Source organism: Scylla paramamosain, chromosome 24 (assembly GCF_035594125.1).
Source record: "Scylla paramamosain isolate STU-SP2022 chromosome 24, ASM3559412v1, whole genome shotgun sequence".
NCBI lineage: Eukaryota > Metazoa > Arthropoda > Malacostraca > Decapoda > Portunidae > Scylla > Scylla paramamosain.
In genome coordinates, this window is record NC_087174.1 from 13,259,895 (window position 1) to 13,284,012 (window position 24,118).

The 24,118-nt window shown below is 42.6% G+C and overlaps 1 protein-coding gene and 1 long non-coding RNA gene across 12 annotated transcripts; one reads left to right on the forward strand and one right to left on the reverse strand.

Moving 5' to 3' along the window:
* The first annotated feature begins 280 nt into the window (after nucleotides 1-280).
* On the forward strand, nucleotides 281-18,046 carry LOC135112746 (SAFB-like transcription modulator). 11 transcript variants are annotated; one of them, XM_064027536.1, is made up of 16 exons: nucleotides 281-406; nucleotides 3,674-3,755; nucleotides 5,128-5,397; nucleotides 7,505-7,653; nucleotides 7,943-7,970; nucleotides 9,104-9,227; nucleotides 10,147-10,193; nucleotides 10,561-10,694; nucleotides 10,855-11,004; nucleotides 11,264-11,608; nucleotides 11,734-11,873; nucleotides 11,998-12,138; nucleotides 13,695-13,838; nucleotides 14,178-14,441; nucleotides 15,481-15,663; nucleotides 17,364-18,046. In XM_064027536.1, exons 3-16 carry the CDS (start codon nucleotides 5,157-5,159, stop codon nucleotides 17,521-17,523), a joined length of 2,250 nt encoding a protein of 749 aa, XP_063883606.1. In that variant the 5' UTR covers nucleotides 281-406; nucleotides 3,674-3,755; nucleotides 5,128-5,156; the 3' UTR covers nucleotides 17,524-18,046. The 11 variants fall into 11 exon arrangements, with proteins under 11 accessions (XP_063883606.1, XP_063883595.1, XP_063883597.1 ...); XM_064027525.1 differs by having other exon boundaries at nucleotides 324-566; XM_064027527.1 differs by having other exon boundaries at nucleotides 324-566; nucleotides 13,707-13,838.
* Nucleotides 7,631-24,118, reverse strand: LOC135112748 (uncharacterized). Its single transcript, XR_010274552.1, has 4 exons — nucleotides 23,939-24,118; nucleotides 18,483-18,743; nucleotides 16,782-16,852; nucleotides 7,631-7,768 (listed from the first exon to the last, which is right to left on the reverse strand). It is a non-coding gene; the product is annotated as an uncharacterized LOC135112748 (long non-coding RNA).

Sequence of the window (24,118 nt, forward strand, 5' to 3'; positions counted from 1 at the left end):
TATATTTTCCATATAGAAAGTACAAATCCACACATACACTAAATAAAACTAAGTAATATTTATGGAGTATTATTTCCTGAAAACCATACGGGGAAATAAGGAACTAAGAAATATGGAGGAAACTTATCAATTTAATTTCGGCAAAGAAGTTCTAACACCGATAACATTTCCTTTTACACACAAACACGAAAAATCTAAATACATACATATGCCCAGAAACAACTTAATATTTGTACACTTCAAATCCCCCCAAAAACATACAGGGAGAGAAAGAAACAAGAAAAATGAATGTGGCATTAGAAGAAAGGCTGTCCTAGTCGTCACTTCCCAGTCACTCCCCCAGCCAGCCAGCCATCCTGCGCAGTGAGAAAGGAAGAGAGCGCCACGAGTTGCAACCAGAGAACGGGTGAACGTTGCGCTTTACAATTGCTTTATCCACCATGTCCTCTGATAGCAAGGCGAGAAAAATAGAGGAGTTACGTGTGGTGGACCTGCGGGTAGAGTTGGAGAAGAGAGGATTGGACAAGACAGGAATTAAGGCTGTTTTGATTGAGAGGCTGAGGAAGGTGAGAGAGGGAGTGTGTGGGAGAGTCAAGATGGTGGTGGTGGTGGATCTGTATGTTATTAAGTCCCAGTTTGGTAGTTTTCCTTCTTTCTTTGTGTTTTATGTGTGGTGTTTGTGCTTGCTTGCATGATAGACTGAGAAAGGTGAGACGGAGAGTGTTGGGAAGGCAAAGATGGTGGTGGCCGTGGTTTGTTATCAAAGCCCTGCCGTCATTATTTTCCTGTTTCCCCTCCCCCCCTGCTTTTTTTCTTTTTTTCTATCTGTTATTTCCGTGTCATTGCTTGCATGGGAGGTAAGGAAGAGTGGTGTGAAAGGGAGAGGCAGGATAGTAGTGTGTGGTGGTGCATGGTGAAATATCTTCAACTTGCTTTAGTAATGGTAATATTGACTTGCATTAATAAAGACAGCATGATAAAGGAAGGTCAGTGATGGGTGATAGTCAAATATCATCTTCCAACTTGCCTTAGTTATTTGTTTGAAGATGTTTTTAATGTTAATACTGGACTATATTAATATAGAGCATGGGAGAGGCAAGGTAGTGATGATGGTGGTGGTGGCAGTGTTACTTTGTGGAATATCCTCCAGTTGTGTTATTTGTTGGTTTGCTGTGTTAGTAATGTAGTATTGGCTTATATTAGAGGTAAGGAATGGGAGAGGCAAGGTAGAGGGTTGTGGTAATGTTGCCTAGTGAAATATCCTCCAGCTTCTGTTATTTGTTGGTTTTGTGTTGATAATGTAAATATTGAATTTTATTAGAGGTAAGGAAAGAAAGGAAGAAGAGAGTTTTTAAGATTGTGGTGGTTTTGCATTGTGAAATATTATCCTCCAGTTTAACATATTTATTGGTTCTTTGTGCTAGTAATGTGAATATTGGTTTATTAGAGGTAAAGGAAAGGGAAGAGTCAAGGTAGTGGTGGTAGTTGTGTTATTTACTGGAAGTCTCATAGTAAACAAAATTAACTTGCCTTTGCTGATTTTTACTCAGATGTTGGTATAGGCTTATATAAATAAATAGCAGGGATTAGGGAAATAGCTTTAGCCTAAAAATTTAATTTAGCTCGAAAGATGCGTTGGTCTTAAGACATTTTGGTCATCAGGTTGTTATACTTCATTAATTTTCTGGCTAAAGTGAAGTATTTGTTAATTTTTTAAAGTTTCAGTCAGTCTTATACCATAGTGCAAGTAAAGTCAGCGAATGCTGATCTTGTGTCGCGGCAGCACAGGCTACTTAGAGAGCGTGTTTTACATAAGGCCTCCCACCGAACAGAAAAATAGGCTGGGACCAATTGACTTATTGGCATCTCAAATGCATCTCTCCTCCTCACTCATGCCAATGGTAACAATAACCAGTACTGCATAGGTCACCAGTGCCAGTGTTCATTGTGTCTTTGGTGACATGTGATCAGCTCTGTTTTTAGGGTGAAATGCATTATGTTATGTTCATGCTGTGTTGTTTGTAGTGATGAGAGTGAGGCAGACAAGTCATGGTGATGTAATTTAATCATAGATCTTCACATGTCAGGCTTAAATGTTGCCAATATAGCAAAGTATGTTGATTTAAAATGCAAAACTTGCAGAACCTTATGTGAAAATTCATCAACGGAGGCAGTGAGGAATTATCCTTTTATAGACTTGGTTGTGGCATCCCTTTATTGTAACTCCATGGCTTCCAGCTTCCCTATGAAGGCAGTTGGGTTCTATTCCGACTCATATGGCAAGACAGCTGAAGGGAAGCAGTGGGATGTCACCACTGCGCCCATGTAAAGACATTTCCTCACTGCCTTGCTTGACGAATTTTGATATGAAGTTCGGGAAGTTTTACGCATTCTAATTCACATTTTTTTTGCTACATTGACACTATTCAAGCCTGAAATGTGAAGCTCTGTGATTGAATGACATCACTGTGACCTGTTTTGTCGCACACTCATCACTACAAGCACCACAAAATGAACTGAACAAAATGTTTCAACCTGAGATAAAAACGATTATGCATCACCAAACACAATGAATACTGACACTGCAATTAACCCATAAATATGGAGACATTCTTTGTGGATTTCCCTCCCAGCCAGGCTAGTTTTGGTAATTCAGCAAAAAATAGGTAATTTTCCATCATCAATTTCTCAACTCTGCCTTGACTTATTGCTTAAAATATAATAGCATCACACTTATCAGTCTTTCAATCTCCCACAAATCTGAACTCTCTAGGTGATGTGGTGTCTCTGTGGTGAAGTGGTGAAGTGAAGTAACTTTCAGTGCTTTCTCAGCTGTGTTCAGATAGTTGTGTGCCATGTGGTGGCCTGGCTGGACCCCAGCTGGAGGGGCCACAAGCCTCTTTTATGTGCTTCCCTCACCAGCATCTCTGTCACTCGCACATGAACGTCTGAATCTGTCATATTGTAGACACATTAGAGGAAATAGTATTGCTGTCTGTCACTTATAACACACAAGAAAAAAAAATTATACCTAATTGTCACTCCTGGAAGGATGTATATAAGTGAAACACAGTCTACTAGTGTTTTATTTTTCTCCAGTAAAACCACTTTCGAGACTTGAGAGAGTAACCTCTAACTCTCTCCCTATAGTATTTTCACTAAGAGGTTGCTTTGAAGCAAATTTGCCCTCATATGGAATAGAAGTCACTTGCTGCTTATCCTCATGCATGGGATCAGAGGGAGAGGAATTATTATTTTCCCCTGTAGCCATCATTATGGATCACAGGGCACTGAGGCTCAGAAGGAGATTTTGTTGTGAGGGAAGGATGTTCACAGGCCCAAAACTTCATGTGGAAATTTGAAATTAAGCCTGCAAAATGCAGGTCAGTTATAGATGCCATCCACCCTCAATGTTGCATTAATTATAGATGCCATGTGCCCTTTAGAGGTTAATACTGGTCATTAGTGCTATGGGTATGAGTGAGGAAGAGAGATGCACTTGAGATGCCCGTAACTCAGTTTGCCCTAGCCCATTTTTTTTTATGCTTGCTGCAAGGTATAAAGAAAGACATGCTCCCTGAGCAGCCTTTGCAGCCCCGCTGCAAGATCAACTGTATTTTCACGGGATAGGATATGAATTTTACTCTTACTTTACTCTCTCATTTATTTTCAGGCTCTGGAGGATGATGGGCACAACCCTGATGATTATGAGTTTGAGACCAGCTTTGTCAGTGGCACCCCAAAGCAGAACCGCAGTGAGTGTTGATGAGAACCATTGGACCAAGGTTCTGGGGCTGGAGTGACTAGAGTGTGGCTGGATTGACTTAAAATCAGTAAGGGAGAGGATGTCTATGTGAGTGAGAGAGGCAGTTGGATGGACTTGGGGTTGGAAAAAACGGGTTTGAAAAAAAACCCAACCCACTGTTTTTTTTATTGGGGGTTAGTTTTTTTTATTTTTTGTTTATTCCTCAAATTTATATGTAAATCAGTTTAAATAAGCAATTAAAAAGTAGTCTAGAGTGAAACAAAAGGTTTGAAGTTTTTTTTTCATATAGGAGGGCCACTGGCCAAGAGCAACAAAATATAATAAAAAAAAAAAAGGCCCACTTGAGATGACAGTTCCTGAACAGAGTTGAGAGCGGTAGTCAGAAATTACAGGATAAATGTCTCAAAACCTTCCTCTTGAAAGACTTCAAATCATAAGAAGGTGGAAATACAGAAACAGGCAGGGAGTTTACGAGTGAAAGGGATGAATGATTGAGAATACTGGTTAACTTTTACATCAGAGAGGTAGACAGAAAAGGGGTGAGAGAAAGAAGAAAGTCTTGTGCAGCGAGGCCATGGGAGGAGGGGAGACATGCAGTTAGCAAGATCAGATCAGTTGGTATGAAAATAGTGGTACAAAATAGCAAAAGATGCAACATTGCTGCGATGAGAGAGAGGCTGACGACAGTCAGTTAGAGGAGAGGAGTTGGTAAGATGAAAAGCTATTGTGAAGCATACTCCTTACATGAATGGATAAGGCCCCTGTACAGAGTTAGCAGCTCAGGAGGGGTGGGTGGGGTAAGAACAACTGGCGGAGATGGCTCAGAATGCCTAACTTCACAGAAGCTGTTTTAGCTAGAGATGAGATGTTAAGTTTCCAGTTTTGATTATAAGTAAAGGACAGTCTGAGGATGTTCTGTGTAGAAGAGGGGGACAGTTGAATGTAATTAAAGAAGAGGGGATAGTTGTCTGGAAGGTTGTGTCGAGTTGATAGATGGAGGATTTGAGTTTTTGAGGCACTGAGCCTCAGATGTTTTTGGGGAGGTGCCAGAAGTCATGGGAGAGTTAGATAGGTCATGCTGATAGAGGTTGGTCTGGTTGGACAAAGCCTGTGTTAACTTTTACTGTCCAGGAAATGAACGGGTCAGGCTTGACTTCTTTTACATTTTTTATGTATATGTACATATATAGGCCTTATCTATCAATATGATATAGAATAAAATTTTGATATGTAATTTTTTTTTTTTGGTGGGTTAGGGGTTTAATGCCAATTCTGGGTGGACTGGAGTTGATGAGAGAGAGAGAGATATGTAACATTAGTATTAATCAGTTCAGGTTGTTTTAGCAGCACAATACTTTCAGAATCAGTAGATCGGGAAGCAGAGGAGGAAATGACAAACCATGTGAACGGTGACTCAAGCATTAACAAGGAAGAGGAGGAGGAGGAAGAAGACCAAGAGGAGTCACAGGAGCAGGAGGACAAGGAACAGGGAACAAAGGCCAAGTCAGAGAATGCAGAGAAAGACGGTGATGGAAAAGACCAAATGTCCTCGGAAAGCAAGAATGATGCAGGCAAGACAAAGGAAACTAAAGCCGAGGAGTGGAATTCAGGGAAGGATGAGAAGGCTGAAGGTGAGTCAGAGCCATTCACTTGGTGTCTCTTGAAGGATGTCAAGTCAAGTTATACAATGAGATGAAAGTGTGCTAGGGAAGACTATGGAGACCAAAAATGAAGAGTGGAGTGCAGGATAAAATAGGAAGTGTGAAGGTGTCTTCAGAAAGGTTTTGAGTCAAGGGATACAGTGAGGTGAAAGTATGATAGGGTAAAGTTAAGGAAGAGCCAAAGATTCTAGTGCAGAGAATAAGGAACATGTTGGTATATAAAGGAATATGGTGACATGGGAAAAAAAATGGTGTAGAGATAGAAGTGGCAGGTGTTGGTGTAGAGGCTGGATTTGCTGGAAACAAGAAACTGCTGAGGTAATCAAATAATACTGTTAAAGTCTAATATGGAAATGAAACTTCAAATGTTTAGTGTGATTTATTGGCATAACTTACTAGTTACAAGAGGCTGAAGTGCTTAGCAAATCACTATGATATCCAAGGATTGAGCCACCTGTCTGTATGGTGCTGATGAGCATGTGGTGTTTTTCTGAATGGATCACATGGAAGAGTGGCTTTGAGGAGTTGTAAGGTGCAAATGGTATTTCAGGTGCACACATTAACAGATTATTCAACATATACTGTAAATGAAAACTGAGGAAGCCTGATAATGCTAAGTGGAATGGAGTGTGGTAGTGAATGTGTAGCACTTTAGGATGTAAAACTTGTAAGTGAAAGCAGTTGTTTAGGGAATGAAGGTTGCCAGAATAATCAATTGCTAACTATTTTTCAGTATTGGTTAACTGATATTTACCATTGTTGATAATGCAGATGAAACAGAGTCTTGTCTGTTTCTCTTCCCTCTGCAGAAAACTGCATTCATGTATATAACATTGAAATTTAAATGTTTTGAGATTTTTATCCACAGCAAGACTAGAAGGGAAACATGATAAGCTGTCTCCTTGTATGAGTGCATTTCATGATGCCTTCTGCTTAGCCTCCTTGGGTAAGTGTGCTCAAGGTGGCAGGAAAGATGTAGACGTGGCAAAAAAAAATATTGGTGCACTATTCACTAATCATTCTGACACCATGGAACAAAAGACACTGAAAAGTGGTGGACTACTTAAATACTTGTTGATAGCCCAGCTGTCAGGTGCATGCCATAAATCACCAGCCAGTGTAATTTTTCGTACAGTAGCAAATGTTACAGGTTTTGAAAGATGCTCTTACACATTGACCTTTTGCCAATTTTGCTGGAGTGTGACGTGTATGAGTGGTTAGAATCTTACAAACAAGCCACAGCCAGGCATGCCAACCCTTCTGCAACATCAGTGGTTGGCACTGATGTTTTCCTGTAGGCATCAGACACCCTGTCCACTCATATCTTTTTACTGTGTGTACATAGATGAGTGTTGCCTCCAAGTGATGTGGGAAAAAAATGCTGCAAGAATCAGGTTTCTGAGCATTATTATAAGACAGGCATAAACAGTGATTTGCTTGTGGTGTACTGAAGAATACAGGGAATTGAGGGATGAATGGGGTATGGGAAGAGAGTTAATACAAGGTGCTGGTATAAAAAAAAATGTAGGTTTAAAGTATACTTCGGTTTAGTAAAGGAGAAAGTGAGTCATAGTCATCTGGTGTGAGAAGGACTGGTGAGGTGTGCATGTTGTAAATGAGCTGATTATCTCGTGTCATTAGGCAGGTGTTCACTGAGGCAGGTGTTTGCTGAATGAAATACACTCTTCTCTTTGAAGTGGTGAATGTTTTGAGTGTAAGGCTCTGTACCCTCCTGATTGGGGGATGATGAGGAGGGTCAGGTGGTGAGTATTTCTGCTATTAAGATCATTCTCCTGTAAAACATTTTTAGGAATCCTTCAATATAGGCAGTGTATGTGGAAGATGAGTTGAAATATCCTCAGTGGTTGCCTTGAAATGAAATGCAGTGTTGCCTTGAAATGAAATGCAATGTAGGTAAATATATATCTATTTATTAAGCACTTGCAAGATGGATTTCTTTCAATTCACAAAACGTTTGCACTGCATCGAGGGAAGCAGGTTAGTGAATGCAAACTGGTCAGCTGGCTTTGCTCTGTGTTGGGCTTGTGCTTTATTGTCCCTCTCTGGTGCCGGGCAGAGCAAGTGACGAGTGAAGAGGAGGTTGGCTGTGGCGATGAGGATGACACTCGCAACATGGAGGATGACTCCATAAATCTCATGCTGGAGGAGGAGGAGAAGATGCTTGAGGACGAGCTCACATTCAATGAACCTGAGCGTCATGAGCAGGTGAGGCGGCTGAGACATTTATCTTGTGTGAGGTGACTGTGGGTCTTCCTTTTCCCCTCAGTAGACTGGTCATCCTTTTCAACTTATATGTGTACTGTGAAATAGGTAGAAGTCACTGAAATAAAAAAAAATGCAGTGTATTTAAATTATTGCTACTATGAGTTTTAGAAAACTGGCCAAGAGTATTTCACTGTACATGCCATAATGTTCTTTAAATTCCAGCTGAATCAAGTATGCAGTCTTGAAGCAATCCATGCACCTTTATATCATGTTTTCTCTCTTGTTTCAGGAGGAGTCTTCAGCTAAGCATGGGAAAGGTAAGATTTGTATAGGTCTGTAGTCTGTACACTTTATTTTGTTTGATATTAGGTAGGGACAGTCAAGTCTGGGCACAAACTGAAGGCTCATGCATTTGAGTGATTTTCCAAGAGCCAAGAGCAAGCCAGCAGGTCTGTGCCACAGCTGATGTGAGGAAGCCCAAGGTATGTCCAAGAGTAACTCCAGGGTGCACCATGGATGCTTTCAAAGGACATTACAGCAAGGACACAGTGTTTTACTTCAAGTGCTTCATTTTCCACTCACCAGAAATGGACTGGATCTTTCCTAGACATGCCACTCATCAGTGTTCAAGAGAGATGCCCCATTTTCTTCATGAGAAGACTGAAGACACTGTTTGTGTGTTTCATGTGTGAGTCTGAGGTTTGTTGCCCTTAGGTAGGATTTATGCTAAAATATAAAGCCTGATATTGGCAGCCAAAATGCATCATGTTTTCCCTTTTTATGCAAAGAAACCTCCGCCTACATTTGGAATGAGTTCCTTAAACCAATAGCGTTATTCTCTAGGACACTTGAGTATATTTTGTCCAGACCATGAAGAATGAGAGGGGGTGAGGGGGACCCAGGCACCAAGAAGAGTGGTCACCAGCAGCAGCAGCAGCCGCAGGTGTGGGGTGGTTTTGGGAGCACTGGCTCAAGGCACCAGCTTAGCTGTCTGGAAATTGCACCTTAGTCATCTTTACAAGACATCTTGTAGCCTCTCAGTAGTACCATTTCAGCATGCAGTCTTGTCTGTATGTTGCACAAGATGTGAATAAATCTATAGCCAGCAGGAGCGACAGCGGTGATGGAAGCAGCAGCGGCAGCAGCAGGCAGCAGACAGCTTCTCCTCCTCCTCCTCGCCCAGCAGTGCAGTGTGTGCAGCCGAATTTAAGCTGGCGAGGTCCCCCCTACCCTGTGGTCCCCCCACCCACCCTTTCAAAAGGATGCCAACACAGTTCGAGGGGCAGCAGCAGCAGCAGCAGCAGTGGCAGGGGCACCGCTGGGACGCCTCTGCCTCTGCTCCGTCCAACTCGGACCCTCACAACGTGACTCACTTCTGGCGCCGGACTTGAGCGCCGCCCGCCAGAGGGGAGCCACGAGGTGTCCTGACGAGTGATTGACTGGCCCACAGAATGCTCACACGCCAAGGAGGGCAGCCCCACCACGCACGCCAACGCAGACTCCGCATCGGGGAAGAAGGACAAGGACCTGGACAACGAATCACAGGATAAGAAAGAGTGCGATAAGCCCAAGAGGTTGGTTCCTCACACTGGGTTTGTATCATCATCATCAGCAGCAGTCAGTCCTGCTACTGAAACATGGGGCATGACCTCCCTTGCTGTATACATCTGGTAGAGCAGTCGTTATACTTATACTATAGTCTCTTGTCTTAACAGACTGCCCTCATCCCGAAACAGTTGGATGTGGAAGCAGGGTCTCCACATGCCAGTCTGGCTTATTTTTATCCTGTGAATTTTTAATTTGTACTTCTTCCTTGTGCATTTTTGTTAGTTGAAATGGAGGGAATCTTTGGTTTAGCCAAACACAGGCTTAAATTTGTGGTGAGTGGTGTAGTAGGGTAGCAGGCAACGTGGTGAGTGGTGTTTGGGGTGGTGGTGTGCTGTGGATGTTGTGCTGTGCTATGATATGTTGTGTGGGGAGGGAAGGCAGTGGCGGGGGGTGGAAAGTGTGTGTCTGCAAGGAGTGAAAGGATGGAGATTCTGTCTTGAGTTTTCTGTCGTGATGAGCGACCACTTCACTACCCAACCCTGGCCATGGAACACAAATATCATTAACACAACATTGGATTTTTCCCGTTAAGTGGCATCCCCACTTGGTAAGTTGTGACAAGATCCTGGCTTGAAATGTTTTATGCACAACCAATTTCTCAACATGGAAAGCAGAAAATGTAAAGTTGAGCGGGCGCGGTGTTGCACTTGAAACTTTTCAAGGATATTTGGTGTGTAATTTTCCTTTAGCCCATGATAATGATATGCATGCTCATGGCAGTAATGTGGAAACTGTTCCCCAAGTCATAGGTACCTCTCAGCATAGTGATGATAAAGAAAGGCTCAGAATTCATAACAGAAAGGCTCACACAGATGTCAGGTGAAATATATATCCCTGTGATCAGAGCTGAACACACGCTTACCGCCATGTTTGTTTGGTTCACAGCTCTGGCGATGAAAAGGGGAAGGACGACAAGGCCAAAGATGACAGAGGTGAGCTTTTCTTTGGGTTTAATTGGAAAGTGGCTTGTGCAGCATGCAAATTTTTTTCTACTGAATCCTGTGTCTTTGATAGCCAAGTTAGATCAACACTTGTAGTTATATAGGGAGCACAAAGGGTGATGCATAAAGGCTGGAGTGACTGTCACTGAGGATGAAATTTTCAAACATAGTAGTGGTTATGGATGCTTTTCTTGAGGAAAACCCTGATTTTTTTAATTAATTAATTTTTTTAATGATATAGGTGGTGTGAATCCAATTCTGATAAAAAATACAGACCTTGAATTGTTACCCTGTAAAGATACCTATTAGGTAGGAGTTTGTAATAGCAAGTTAACAAGTGACAACTATCTTCGTACAGACCACAAGACTAAGGGTAGCAGCAGCAGCACTAGCAGCAGTAGCAGCAGCAGTGGAAGGAACCTGTGGGTCAGTGGCTTGGCCTCCTCCACCAGGGCTCAGGATCTCAAGTCAGTCTTCTCTAAGTATGGCAAGGTGAGGTGGTGGTGGTGATTTTAGACTGTATTCAGTGTGATTATTCCATTAAATAATTGTGGAATCAGTCTCTGGTAATTGATCATGTGCTCTTTTCACTATTTAAACCAGTATTGGAATTATTAAGGGTATTGAAAGTTTTAACATGTTGTGTTTGCAGGTGACAAGTGCCAAGATAGTGACCAATGCCAAGACGCCTGGTGCCAAGTGTTATGGCTTTGTGACCATGATGAGCAGCGAGGATGCCACCAAGTGCATCTCACAACTGAACCACACTGAGCTGCACGGCCGCATGATTCAGGTGGAAAAGGTGAGTCTTCTGAGTCTCCTTGCTTGTTGTTTTGCTTCACTGTGTTGGAGATGTGAAGTGATTGCATTTATGGCTAGTTAGTGTAATGGTTCATGGACTTAAATCAGAACTGAGAAGTCTAGCTCAAATCCTTAGCTAGATGAAGACACTTTACCTTATCACACTATGGTATAAATTATAGCATCCCACCCTTTGACAAGGGGAGCTCTTTGATGCATGGCTTTAAGAACTAGAAGACAAATAAGATTGTTACTTGCAGGCAAAGGGAGAACCAGGAGGCCCCAGCAGAAACAAGGCCTCATCCACCCGCAAACCATCTGACTCCAAGAAAGACACAAGCAGTGACAAGAAGGAGAGTGAGAAGAGTGACGGAGACAAGAAAGATGCAAGCTCAGACAAGAAGGAAGGCCAGGATGAGAAAACTGGGAAGGAGGGGGAGAAGAAGGATGAGAGACGGTTGCACTCGAGAGATGTGAGCAGGAGCAGCAAGGAACATGACCGCAGGAACAGCCGGTCCTTTGAACGACGGCCGGAGCACCGCGGTGACTCGTACAAAATGGGTCATCAGCGCTCAGGGAGACACGAGGTGCTTAGTTTTAAACAGGTAAAACTTGGAGCAATTACCACATAGGTAATTGCTGTTCTTAATGCTTGCTAAATCGTACACCACACATTGATGTGTCCCTGTGTGTGATGCAAGGCTCTGAGTTACCGCTGTTTGTCTGGCAGATCATGGAGGAAAGGGAGAGGCAGAGAATGCGTGCCCGAGAGAGGATCATGCGTGAGGAAGAACGGAGGCGACGGGAGGATGAAGTCAGGCAGCGTAACATTGAAAGGCGACAGCGGGAAGAAGCGGAAAGACTGCAGAGGTAGTGTGTGTGTGTGTGTGTGTGTGTGTGTGTGTGTGTGTATTGATGTGAAGGACATCTATAATTGTTAGATACATGCATGTCTCTTATTTTTCTTGGAGTCATTAATGATTTATATTTTCAGGGAGAGAGAGAAACTACGAATTGAGAGAGAAAAGATAGAAAGGCAGAAGCATGAACTTCTCCGTCTAGAACGAGAGCACCAAAGGATGGAGAGAGAGAAGCTAGAGAGGGAGAGGGAAGAATTACGCTGCCAGCAAATGAGGTTTGTCCCAACTCTTGTATTGTTGTGGTGCTCTTGTGGCTGCTGGAGGGAGGGAGGGAGGGAGGAACATTGGGATGCAAGAGGAAGTGGCTGACTTGGGTATTGAATTCATGGAGGAGTAGAGGACACTAGAGTGAAACTGTGAGAGGGTTTATTAATACAAAAGTACATGAGAAGCTGAGATGAGATCTGAAATAATGACAGATAACTATAGGCTAGATAGATGAATTATTTAAGTAGTCCTTAAGAGTTCACACAGTAAGGGAAATAAATTAGGTTTGCTGGTTATGAAGAATCTGGCCATCAATTGTTAAGAATTAGTGGATTTTGTGTTTATTGTATTTATTTAGCACTTTAAGTGAGTAAGTTTTATTATGGTTTTGTGGATACTGTTAAGAAGCACAACCACATTGAGGTAGAGGTGTAATTCCGTAAAGAGATATAGAATAGAAAGCATTAAGCTTCGGTCCCACTAGCTTTTGAAATTGCTGGATACAGTGATGTGGCTTGATTGGCCAACCATTTGCACTGAACTAGCTACTGATTCTTGGTACTTTGAGCTTGCTGTATGAGCAGTTTTCCTTGGCATCAGTGCTAGTGATAGCAGTAAATGAGTGGGAGGTATTAAGAAACTATCATTTATTCAGCATACTTCAGCTAAAAAAAATATTCCACTTTTTTTTAAGGAGTTTTAATGAAAAACAAAAAATGGTAGGTGACAGTATAAGAAAACTTCCAAATATCAATTTTAATATGACGGAAATATACCATTCAGTTCTCATATGATCTTGGTGGTATGCAGCCAAAAACAAATCTGTGTTAAAAGGCTGAAAACATGTCATGTCAATTTCATTGGTACCATGAGGCTATTATATGTCTCAGTAAAAGTTTGTGTTCATGAAGTCCTTTGGAACATTGAACATCCATACTATCCTAAGAAGAATCCAAGAAGTGCTTCCTCCATAGCTGCTTATGTTTGTTATGGTTAGCTCATTCCGTTAGCAGACTTGGTGAGTGGTGTGACCAGACAGCTGCATGTATCACTGTCAAGCCAGGGAAAACAAAAGCCAGTCGAACGTTAATATAGCAAGTGTGACTGTAACTTTAGATGAAATGTAAGTGGTGAGGAGAGAAAGGCAGCATTGGCCAGTGTGTGTGGGGTGAATGGATGACTGATGTGAGGAAGCATCATGGACATCCTGGAGTGGGTGGCAGGTAGCAGGCAGAGTGGCATTAAGTAGACCAAAGAAGATTAGTGAAGTTATGGGGAAGAATATAAGCACATGAGAGAGGAGACTGCCATTTTTGTGTGACCATGGCTGCCTCATATAAGCCACAATGTCTGTCTGTATGCTTTGTATCTTATACCTGTATTTTCATTTTGATTCATACTTTTGTTTTGATTTGAAGAATATTTGATTTGATATGCTAATTTATGTTGATTTTATCCTATGTTTTTTGCCACAATGTTTGCATTGTGGGAAGTGAAATCCAGCAGCTTCATTGGAGGTGTTGGTACCATTGTTTGCTGTGTAATTAGTAGTTACCATCCGTAGTAACCAACTTAGGTACGAAGAGACCCGGAGGAGCATAAAGCGGCCGGCAGATGAGCGAGACAGACGCGAGTTCTTTGAAGACCGCAAACGTCCAGCACCAGACAGCCGCTCCCGCTTTGAGTCCAGCTCAGCACCACAGCGCAGGTGTGTGGGAAAGAGGGAGAGGTCTTACTTGTGTTATGGTGTGTGTGTGTGTGTGTGTGTGTGTGTGTGTGTGTGTGTGTGTGTGTGTGTGTGTGTGTGTGTGTGTGTGTGTGTGTGTGTTGTGTAATATTAGAAGGGAGGACTAGGGAAGAAATGAGACTTGGGATACATCAAAGAAAAGTTAATGGAGATTCATTAACTTTAAAATGGCAAACATTACTGAAGAATAGGAAAGAAATAGGACAGATTAAAGCATGCAAAAAGTAGAGATCTTCACAATTAACACATGCAAAATAAGTTACTTATGTACTAAGCCAACACCTGACTGACTCACTCCAGCAGGAACTACGACCGCAACGAGCCAGCAAGATTTGAGCACAACCATGGGAACTATGCCACACACGGCAGCCACAGTGGTGGTGGTGGCCGAGATGACAACCGTGCGCCAGGAGGTGTGGGAGGAGGAGGCAGCCGCTATGAGGACCGGCGGGAGATGAGGGAGAGGGATGACAGGCGACCCGTGGAGAGATCCGGCCCCAGGGATGACAGAGACCACCGGGGGCCTATGTCGTCACAGGGCTCCAGGGACAGACCAAGGGAAAGGTGAGGCTGAGTAGTGTTTTGTAGTGTTTGTAGCAGTGGTGATGGTATTGGTGGTGGGTGGTAGTGATGGTGGTGGCAGCAGTTCTCTTTCTTTCTGTCCATACATTATTTATACCCAGTGTTATTTTTATGAATCAGCAGAATTGATTGTTTGTTTATTTATTTATTTATTTATTTATTTATTTATTTATTTATTTATTTATTTTATTTTTTTTACACATTTATCTACCTGTCTTCTGATACATTCTTGACGGGGTTCACTTGTCACTACTTTGCCTTTGTGTCACGCCTCTTTGTGCAGTAGACTTTTGGCACACAGCACTTTTCCCTCAAAACCTGTAGGTAATAATAGGTTTGCCCAGTTGTCTGTTGCATAATTTTTCTGTGGGTGTTCAACCTGTTTCAAGATGGGAGGCATTTGAGTTGGGCACTTGAACCATGCAGATACCACGCTGATGTTTCTGCTTTTTGCTTGTTATGATGTGCCTCTTGCGAAGATGAATGTGGGCCTTAGTATTGTCCATTATGTCTGTACAAGGCTAAGGCAAGTAAAATGGCAGATTCAGGCACTAATGTTGGAGAGCACCACAAATCTTTACTTGGCAGTTAGTTGTTCAGTGGTGAGATGTGGGAAATTGTAAATACATTACTGTAATGCTGGAAATGTGGGCACCATTTGGCTGTTAAAAGCATAAAAATAGTCTCCTTTTTTTTGTCAGTCATTATTGTTCATATTGTACATGAATTTCTCTAAAAGCCCCTGCCCTTTGTATATGTAGTTTTCAAGTTATTTGCCATATTGAGGTGGTAGATTGGGGATGGTACTCATTTCAGTCAGCAGCAGAGACAGTCTGGTCTGAAATGGTCACTTTTCCTGATATCTTTCATATGATGCTTCACTCTGTAGGAAACACTTGCTTACATGACCTGGGCACCAAGTATTTCTTTCTTATGTTAACCAGTAGACCTTGGTATTTCTTGTAGTGCCTCAGCATGTAGTCTGTGCCGTGTTGGTGAAGGTGGTGTGATATCTCTGCAGGTACAGTGGTAGTGGTCTGGGCAGCAGCGGTGGTGATTCTTGGAGGACTGGCGGGGGAGTGAGCGATAGTAAGGGCAGCTTTTCAAGCAGTTCGGCCATGATGGGGGGCAGTATGGGGACGTCGGGGCTTTCTGCCCGTGGGGGAGATTCCCAGGGGTGGAGGTCCTCTAGTACCAATGATAGGTCAGTTGGAGTTTCTGTTGCCCATACCCTCAAACAGTAAGATGGTAATGGACATGTTCAGATCATGTCTTATATTCTAATGTTAATATAAGTGTTTGGACTTAAATTTTTTATCAGTCATTTTTCTCCAAGATAAAACTTCCTTCTCAGAGAGGCCTTAAAAGTACTTGTGATCAGATTTTTTTAGTAATGATGAATATTCTTGAGTGTTTCCCCATTGCAAATACAACAGACTCTTGTCAATATGGCTTTCTGCAATCTGGAATGTTGGGTGGTTCTTTATAAAAATCCAACATTTTTATGTTTACTGGAATTTTTAAAATCAAATCTAGAAGTCAGGTTAATTAATAGTGGATAAAATCTTGCAGCTTTGCTTCCAGCATGTGAAAACAGTTAGGATCTTAGACTAGTCTTTTCTGCAGTAAGGTGCTCACTAATCAGGCCTTGCTGCTTCACTTCATGATGTTTTCCACTGCCATGCTGTGTGATAAACTCATGCGAGAACATTTGTTGTGCAGCACATGGCCTTCCTCTGCTGCAGCCTATGTTGCTGGTGCACCACCAAGCAGCTTAACCACACAATCATGAGCCTTCAACACACACCAAGTGGTTGTGTTTCACTTTACATGCAGTGTGAGTGTACAACACACTGCTGCACTTGGTAATAACACTCCTCTTAAAGGAGATTAATACCCTCACTTATAGAGGCTTGCTAGGTTGACAAGGGTCTGTTGATACATGCTTCATTGAGGTGGTTTGGTGATAATATTACTTCATTAGTGAGGTCAGGTTTACACCAACTCTTGTGTCACTTCCTTCCCAGTAAGTACAGTGGATGATGCGGAAGAGGTTGTGCCATAACCAAATCTTATTCAGCACCTGTATATCAAACTGTCATGATAAAGGAAAAAGTGTAGTGGGATGTGTGAGTAAGCAGCATGTCTGTTCACACTGCCAGCAATCTGTACTGCTTCCTAGCTGTTCTGCTGCCACCACACACAATCTTACCCCATCTGATCACCTTTGAACAAAATTCCAAAGGTGATAAAGTGAATTACAGTCTATTGGGATGAATAGCATCTGTTGATTGCAACCTGTCTGTGGTAATGTTTACCTACCTTTGTGAAGACTTGCCTCCTGCAGGAGGCTTCTTGTGGAAACATCTGTCAGTGTGCAGTGAAGGCTGGAACTTAAAAGAATGAGAGAATAATAAATCACAAGGGAATTATTAAACATGACAGTAGTACTTTATTGAGTCTAACAAGGTGTGTGTAGACCTTATAGCTGCTCCCAGTCAGAGTAGCAGCAAAGTATTGATTACATATGCTGTCTTAACTGAATAGTTGCTGTAATAGATGAACTTTAATAGAGTCATCCACTGGACTTTGTGATACAGAGCTTCAATGTGCACACTTCTGCAAAGCTTAAAACTGCATTGCCAGCTTTCCTTCTTGAGCTGCATTTTTCCTGTGTTTGTTGAAAATATCTCCTTTGGGCTTTGTGACTTGGTAGTGGGGAAGGGAGTTCCTACACTAGTGTGTGAGAGAGAGAAAAGCTTGGTTATATAAGCTGTTCATGCAGTGCTAAAATGTTTTGCTTTCAGGTGGGATCTGGAAACATTTGCTGATGAGTTTTTAGAACAAAGAGTGAAAAGTATTGCTGTGTAAACACAGATCACTAAAACCTTTGTTGTGCTTCAGGTGGGCGACCAGCAGCAGCAGCAACATGGGAGGCATGACAGTGTCTGATGTGCTGCGGGGCAACATGAGTCACCAGCCCCAGCCTGGCATGGGCTCTATGTCCATGCCCATGATGTCTCAAAATGACAGGTTTTCCATGTCCAGCTTCCGTAGATATTAGTTCAAAGCAAGTGTCATATCCCCAGCTGTCAGATGCTGGACACAGGTCAGTTGACTGATAGAAGTATGTTTAAGTATTTGGCTAATGCTTTAGGCATCCAACACACCAACATTATGTTGCTCACAGCCCTGTTGTAGAATGATTTGCAGTTCATCTGTGAATTGAATCGGATACTTTGATGCACCGAGTAGAAATTGTGGAGTGACAGTGGGGCAATGAGCAGGGTTGGCCTTTGGCCCTGTGGTGTGTGGCAGTGCACCACCACACTGGAATACTGAGATTACAAAAAATGTTTAAATTTTGGTAGATAACACTTCAGATTGTTTTGTTTTATATACACTGTAAGTTTGTACTGTATTACGTTTGGTTGAGTGGCTGTGGTGGTGCAGGCAGTGCATGGTGTGACCAGTGCACTGGAATATCTTGTTTCGTGATCAGTTTGCCACCATTTGAGGTACATCTATTTTTTCATGGAGCATTCCCGTTTTGTGTGTACCTGAATAAATAGTATATGTAGCAGCAACTGTGTTTTACTTCATCTTCCTAACAACCTGGGACTTGGGTGCTCTAAACCAGCCATATTCAACCAGGGTACATTGGTACATTAATTTTTTGAAAAGATACTTGGAAACACTGGGTATATAAAAGGGGTACATGTCATGACCAGCATGTTAAAGAGTACAATTGGGAAAGATATTCTGGAAAGAAAATTGTCACAAGGAATTAACTTTAATGAGCTAAAGTACTACAAATTTGTATTATATTAGTATATAACACTCAGATGCAATAGCTCAATCCTGGTATGGTACAGAGTGAGAGATACCAGAGGATCTGCGGCTCCTGGTGTCATACACTTAAGCTACACTATTAAGAGTGACATCTATGCTAAGAGAGAGAGAGAGAGAGTGATAACACAAACACGATATAAGATAAATAATAAATAAAAGATGACAACTTACGACTGAATCTGAGGAGCATTCCAGCGGTATGAGTTGTGTTGATCGTCCCGCAGCTGGCCAGTTCTGTGAGGCTCCCGTGGTCTTGCTTAGCCTACGCCCTGCCCTGCCAGTCACCCTTCCAAGTTTATCCTCGCGTCAGTTAGTGGTATGGTCACTACATCCTCAGGTATTCCTCGGACTTAGGACTTTGCTTCACACATTTATAGTAGCTCTCAAACTCTCCACCTCTCGCTCTTTTTTTTTTTTCCTCCAGCGGAGTTCCTGTGAATGGAGATTTAAAGTTAAGAAGAAAACAAACTATCTCATTTTTCGAGGTGTTAGATTATCAATATCACTCATAAACTTCCACTCACAACCCTACAGGGAACAGTCACTCTGATCACATCTGGAATTCTAGATAAACGTACGTATACATATCAACAAAACAGTTTCCTTTACAGAAATATATAGAGATAGCTAGAGTGGACGAGATGCGATGATAGAGATGAGGAATGTACAGTGCATTAACTAAAGAAAGAAGGAAAGAAAAAAAAGGGAGAAAAAAAAATCTACACACACACGCAGATATTTTATTGACCACAAATTTGTCAACTTCATAAGAAAAAAACGTAATGCAATCAAAAAGGCAAAAAGATAAATATGCATACATTATTTATGCTCCAATGAAGAAATAAAAAAAATAAATAAAAACGAAGCACACACACACACACACACACACACACACACACACATGCGCGGGGCCCATTAACGTGTGTGGCGGAAGCTGGATATTCGAGAGGGCAGGAAGGCGACGTAAAAAGGTTAAAAGTCCCCGTGAGAATTGGAGAGAAGGAGGAAGAGACGTAATGAGTAAAGTAACACCCGATGAGTGTCTGTCACGCCCTTCCCCGTTCATCACACCTTGTTCTCTCTCTCTCTCTCTCTCTCTCTCTCTCTCTCTCTCTCTCTCTCTCTCTCTACCCTTTTCACTTCGTCTCCTTCCACTTCCTCAATATGTTTTTTGTTCTTATTCTTTTCTTTCTTCACTTCCTCAGTTCTTTTCACTTTATATATATATATATATATATATATATATATATATATATATATATATATATATATATATATATATATATATATATATATATATATATATATATATATATTTTTTTTTTTATTTATTTTTTTTTTTTTTGCCTTCGCCCATCACCCGTCACACACACACACACACACACACACACACACACACACACACACACAAACACACGACACGTACGGAACAAAAAAAATAAAGGGCATTTATCTATCTCCAGTTCCTTTTCTACTTTCCTTTCTTCCTTCCTCATTTACAAAAATATGCGACGCTTCCTCCTCCTCCTCCTCCTCCTGCTGCTGCTCCTCCTCCTCTTCATTTATCTCCTTCGACGGGGCGATGTGACCCAAGTTATAGCAAAGGTGTCAGGTTCTTCTCCTCCTCCTCCTCCTCTTCTACAGAACGCTAAAATATCACCTGCAAAAACGGAAGGTGTTCTCTCTCTCTCTCTCTCTCTCTCTCTCTCTCTCTCTCTCTCTCTCTCTCTCTCTCTCTCTCTCTCTCTCTCTCTCTCTCTCTCATCGTTTGTCTGATTATAATCTAGGGAGAGGTTTAGTTTGGCCTAACTTGGCAGGGAGAGAGAGAGAGAGAGAGAGAGAGAGAGAGAGAGAGAGAGAGAGAGAGAGAGAGAGAGAGAGAGAGAGAGAGAGAGAGAGAGAGAGAGAGAGAGAGAGAGAGAGAGACTAAAAACTTATAGATGAGTGATAACTAAGAACAAAAGAAAATGAACAAAAAATAATAAAACCAAAAGAAAAAGAAAGCAAGAAAAATATGAAAAGGAAATTAGTAAAAAAAAAAAAACATGAAAAATGAAAGAAGTTACGAAACAGCAAATAAATTATGAAAAAAAAACAAGGAAACTAGAGACAAGGAAAACGAAACAACAATATGAAGAAAACGAATAAAAAACTACAAAACAGGAGATAAAAAACAAAACAAAACAAAACGGAGGAACATAGGAAATATAAAAAGCCTCATTCTTCCTTTCCTTCCTTCCCTCACACCTGCGCTCCCTCACCCTCCCTACCACTACTGCCACCAAAAGGGCGTGGGAGGGGCGTTGGGTGGGTGTGGGGTAGTGGGAGGGGCGCGGGGGAGGGTGTGAGGTATTTTTTCCTCCTTCACATAAAGGGAAGAAAGTGTTACTCTCGGCAGTGGGATGAATGTGAGTAATTAGTACGCCAGCCGCCAGGGGGACGTGACAATATTTTATGAATGGGTTTCCGGGACTGAGAGGGAGAGAGGGAGAGGGGGAGCGAGAAGGGGGAAGGGAAGGAAAAGAGAATGCACAGTTACGAACGAATAGAATTGTGTGCTGCTAAGAGAGAGAGAGAGAGAGAGAGAGAGAGAGAGAGAGAGAGAGAGAGAGAGAGAGAGAGAGAGAGAGAGAGAGAGAGAGAGTGTTAAGGACGAAGGAGTTCTGTGCTACTTAAAAGGGAAGTTTTCCTCATTGATCATGCAGAACAGTTGCTAAACTACCACTAATGTCATGACAACTCCTGTGAAACCCTAATAGGTCATACTGAAGCTATTAAGATACATTCGAGACAAGACGTAGAGACGTCTTATATTATATTTATTATATTTGTCGTTACAAGAAGAAAACCCATTAATGATGTATGGATGAAAAAAAAAAAATCCATTATTAAGACTTCTTGAGGCAACGTAAATTGAGTTGCCGAAAATGAAGGGATCGCAGTGCCTAAATGGCTGTTTTGTCATTTGTCTAAGAAGTGGAGCTCAAGCCGCCATGTCGCACAGGGTAACTTTTTAATTCCTCTACTGCTGAGGTCGTCTTTTTGATAACATTCAAGACAGTACAAAAATGTTGTTTGCATGGACAGATAAAGTAAAGAGAAGACAGGATTTTTTTTCTAGGTTAAAGAAGTATTCAACATAATGTAATACAAAAATAAGCGTCTGAAAAGTTTTAAGTGAACATAAGAAAAGATTGTCTAGCAAGGTGAATCGTAATAGAAAAACTACCTTATTTGCCTACCGTCCTGCCCGCCTCTACTGCATACACTGCTGCCCTGAGAACCAAAAACGATAATTTAGGTTCCATATTCATAATTCATATTCATATTCTTCTCTCATCTGCCTCCTTCCCCTTACCTCCCGGAGAGAGAGAGAGAGAGAGAGAGAGAGAGAGAGAGAGAGAGAGAGAGAGAGAGAGAGAGAGAGAGAGAGAGAGAGAGAGAGAGAGAGAGAGAGAGAGAGAGCATTTCCCCTATCTCGCTCTTCACTCCCTCAATAAAAAACCGATAAAAACCTTGAGAAGTGTTACGTTGATAAGAAAAAAATAAAAAATAAAACTGATAAAATACGAGTGATAAAGTGAAGCGTTCGAAGCGTTTCGTCTCGGGTGTCAGGAGCTTAATTTTGGAGTTCGTTACGACTGCTTTTCTCTCCCCGACGAGATCAAAGGGAAGGGAGAGGTTAAGGAAAGAAGGGGAGGAATGGAGGAAAGACGCAGATGGAGGGAAGTTAAGGATAGAGGAAAGGGAAGGGATGTAGGAAAGATGAAGATGGAGGGAGGAAGAGGAGGGATGGATAAAAGGAAAGGAGGAAGGAAGGAAGGAATAGTGGAAGGAAGGAAGAAATTAAGTTGGTGCTTAGGGAAACGAAAGAAAAGAGATAGGAAGAATGAAAATGAATGAAGATAGAGATATGAAGGGAGGAAGGAAGGAACGAAATGAAAGATAGATATGAAAATAAAGACGAAAGAAAAAAAAAAGGAGGGAAGAAACGAAGAAAACGAAGGAGAAATGTGAGGAAGGATCAAATCATCACCACCACAGTACTCTACAACATTAGCCAGACACCACACACCCCTGTTATGATGTCCTGTGTCCAGCTAGGGTGTGTTAAGGTGTCCTCTTCACCCTTCTATGGGCTGCCCTGTGTAGTCTTGTAAGGCTGTGGGACGGGGGAGGAGGAAGAGGAGGAGAAGGAGGAGGAGGAGGAAGGTGAGGAGAGAGTCTGAGTTCTGTTAAAAGTTTAGTGTGTTGGACATGATGGGAAAACTGGTGAGAGAGAGAGAGAGAGAGAGAGAGAGAGAGAGAGAGAGAGAGAGAGAGAGAGAGAGAGAGAGAGAAATTTGCTGTATGTATATTCACGTACCATACACTTATCTATTTTATTTACATATATATATATATATATATATATATATATATATATATATATATATATATATATATATATATATATATATATATATATATTTTTTTTTTTTATTTACACTCCTCTCTCTTCTTCCTGCATGCTGCCAAACCTCCCCACCCATGGCACCCACTTTCCCACCCCCACCACCTCCACTACCCTCCACCGTTCTCCGCCACTCCCCATTCCCCACCGTTCCAGCCTTGTCATCAGCCCACCACTACCCACTCCCAATACCACGCTCCCTCTCCACCAGCGTCCCCTCCCCACCACAGTCCCATACTCCCCTACTACTATCACCCCCCTTCCCACTGTCCTTCTGCTATCACCCCCACCTCCCCACCATCTTCCCCACCTTAGCACCACACCAAGCACCGTCACAGATTCATGGCAGCCTCGCGTCACCAGGACTTGCTAATCTCGCGAACTAAACTCAACCATTAGGTGTCTCGGTACCGGGGCGAGAGTAAACACCAGTAACTCACCACTTTAACACACCACCACCACCTCCACCACTCCGCTTATCACACCACCACCACCACCATTGCCGCCACAGCCGTCGCCTCCTCCTCCATTCTCGCCCTTGTCATATTTACGAGCGAGATTACAGATACGCTTTGTGGCTTAATTTACGGCGCCGCGGACAAGGAGGTCTACATGTGGAAGGCGCGAAAAGAGTGCAGGGCTGGTGGTGGTGGTGGTGGTGGTGATAGGGGAGGGATGAGGTAGTGCGGGACGGGGCTGGTTGTGGTTGTGGGGGGAGTAGGGGAGTAGAGGTGGGTATGTGACATGGTTGGGGTGGTGAGGATGAATGGCGCTGGTGGTGGGACGGGGGGGGTGGCGGTTAGAGGTAGTGGTGGTGGCTGTGGTAAGGATATGATGTGGTTGTGTGGTGGAGATGAACGGAAGGGGCTTTCGTTGTGGTGGTTGTTGTGGTGGGGGTGTTACGTGTTTGTGGTGCGTTGGGGATGAATGAGTGAACGATACTGTCAGTGGGGATGGTGGAGGTAGAGGGGAAAATGGTGATAATGGGGATGAAGAACAAAGTATAGCAGTGTGGTGGGATGGTGGGGAAACTGGGGCAGGGCTGGGTAGTGGGCGGGAGGTGGGGGAGGGGAAGACATAGGTAGGGAGCAGGAAGCAGAGGCGGTGGTCATGGTGGCGGTCCTGGCGGTGGTGGTGGTGGTGTCAATTTTATAGTCAAATCATAAACCTTTACCTCAGTGACTTGCAGGGTCTCCTCGTCAGTGCCACACCCACCGCGTTAGTCACAAGCCAGTCACCTCCTCACTAGCTTCGTGACGCGCCAACCCAGAAGAAAACATGGATATCAGGCCTTCATTCCTGCACGTGTGGATACCGTACCGCCTCGCCTCATTCAGGCCGTGGAAGGGAACAC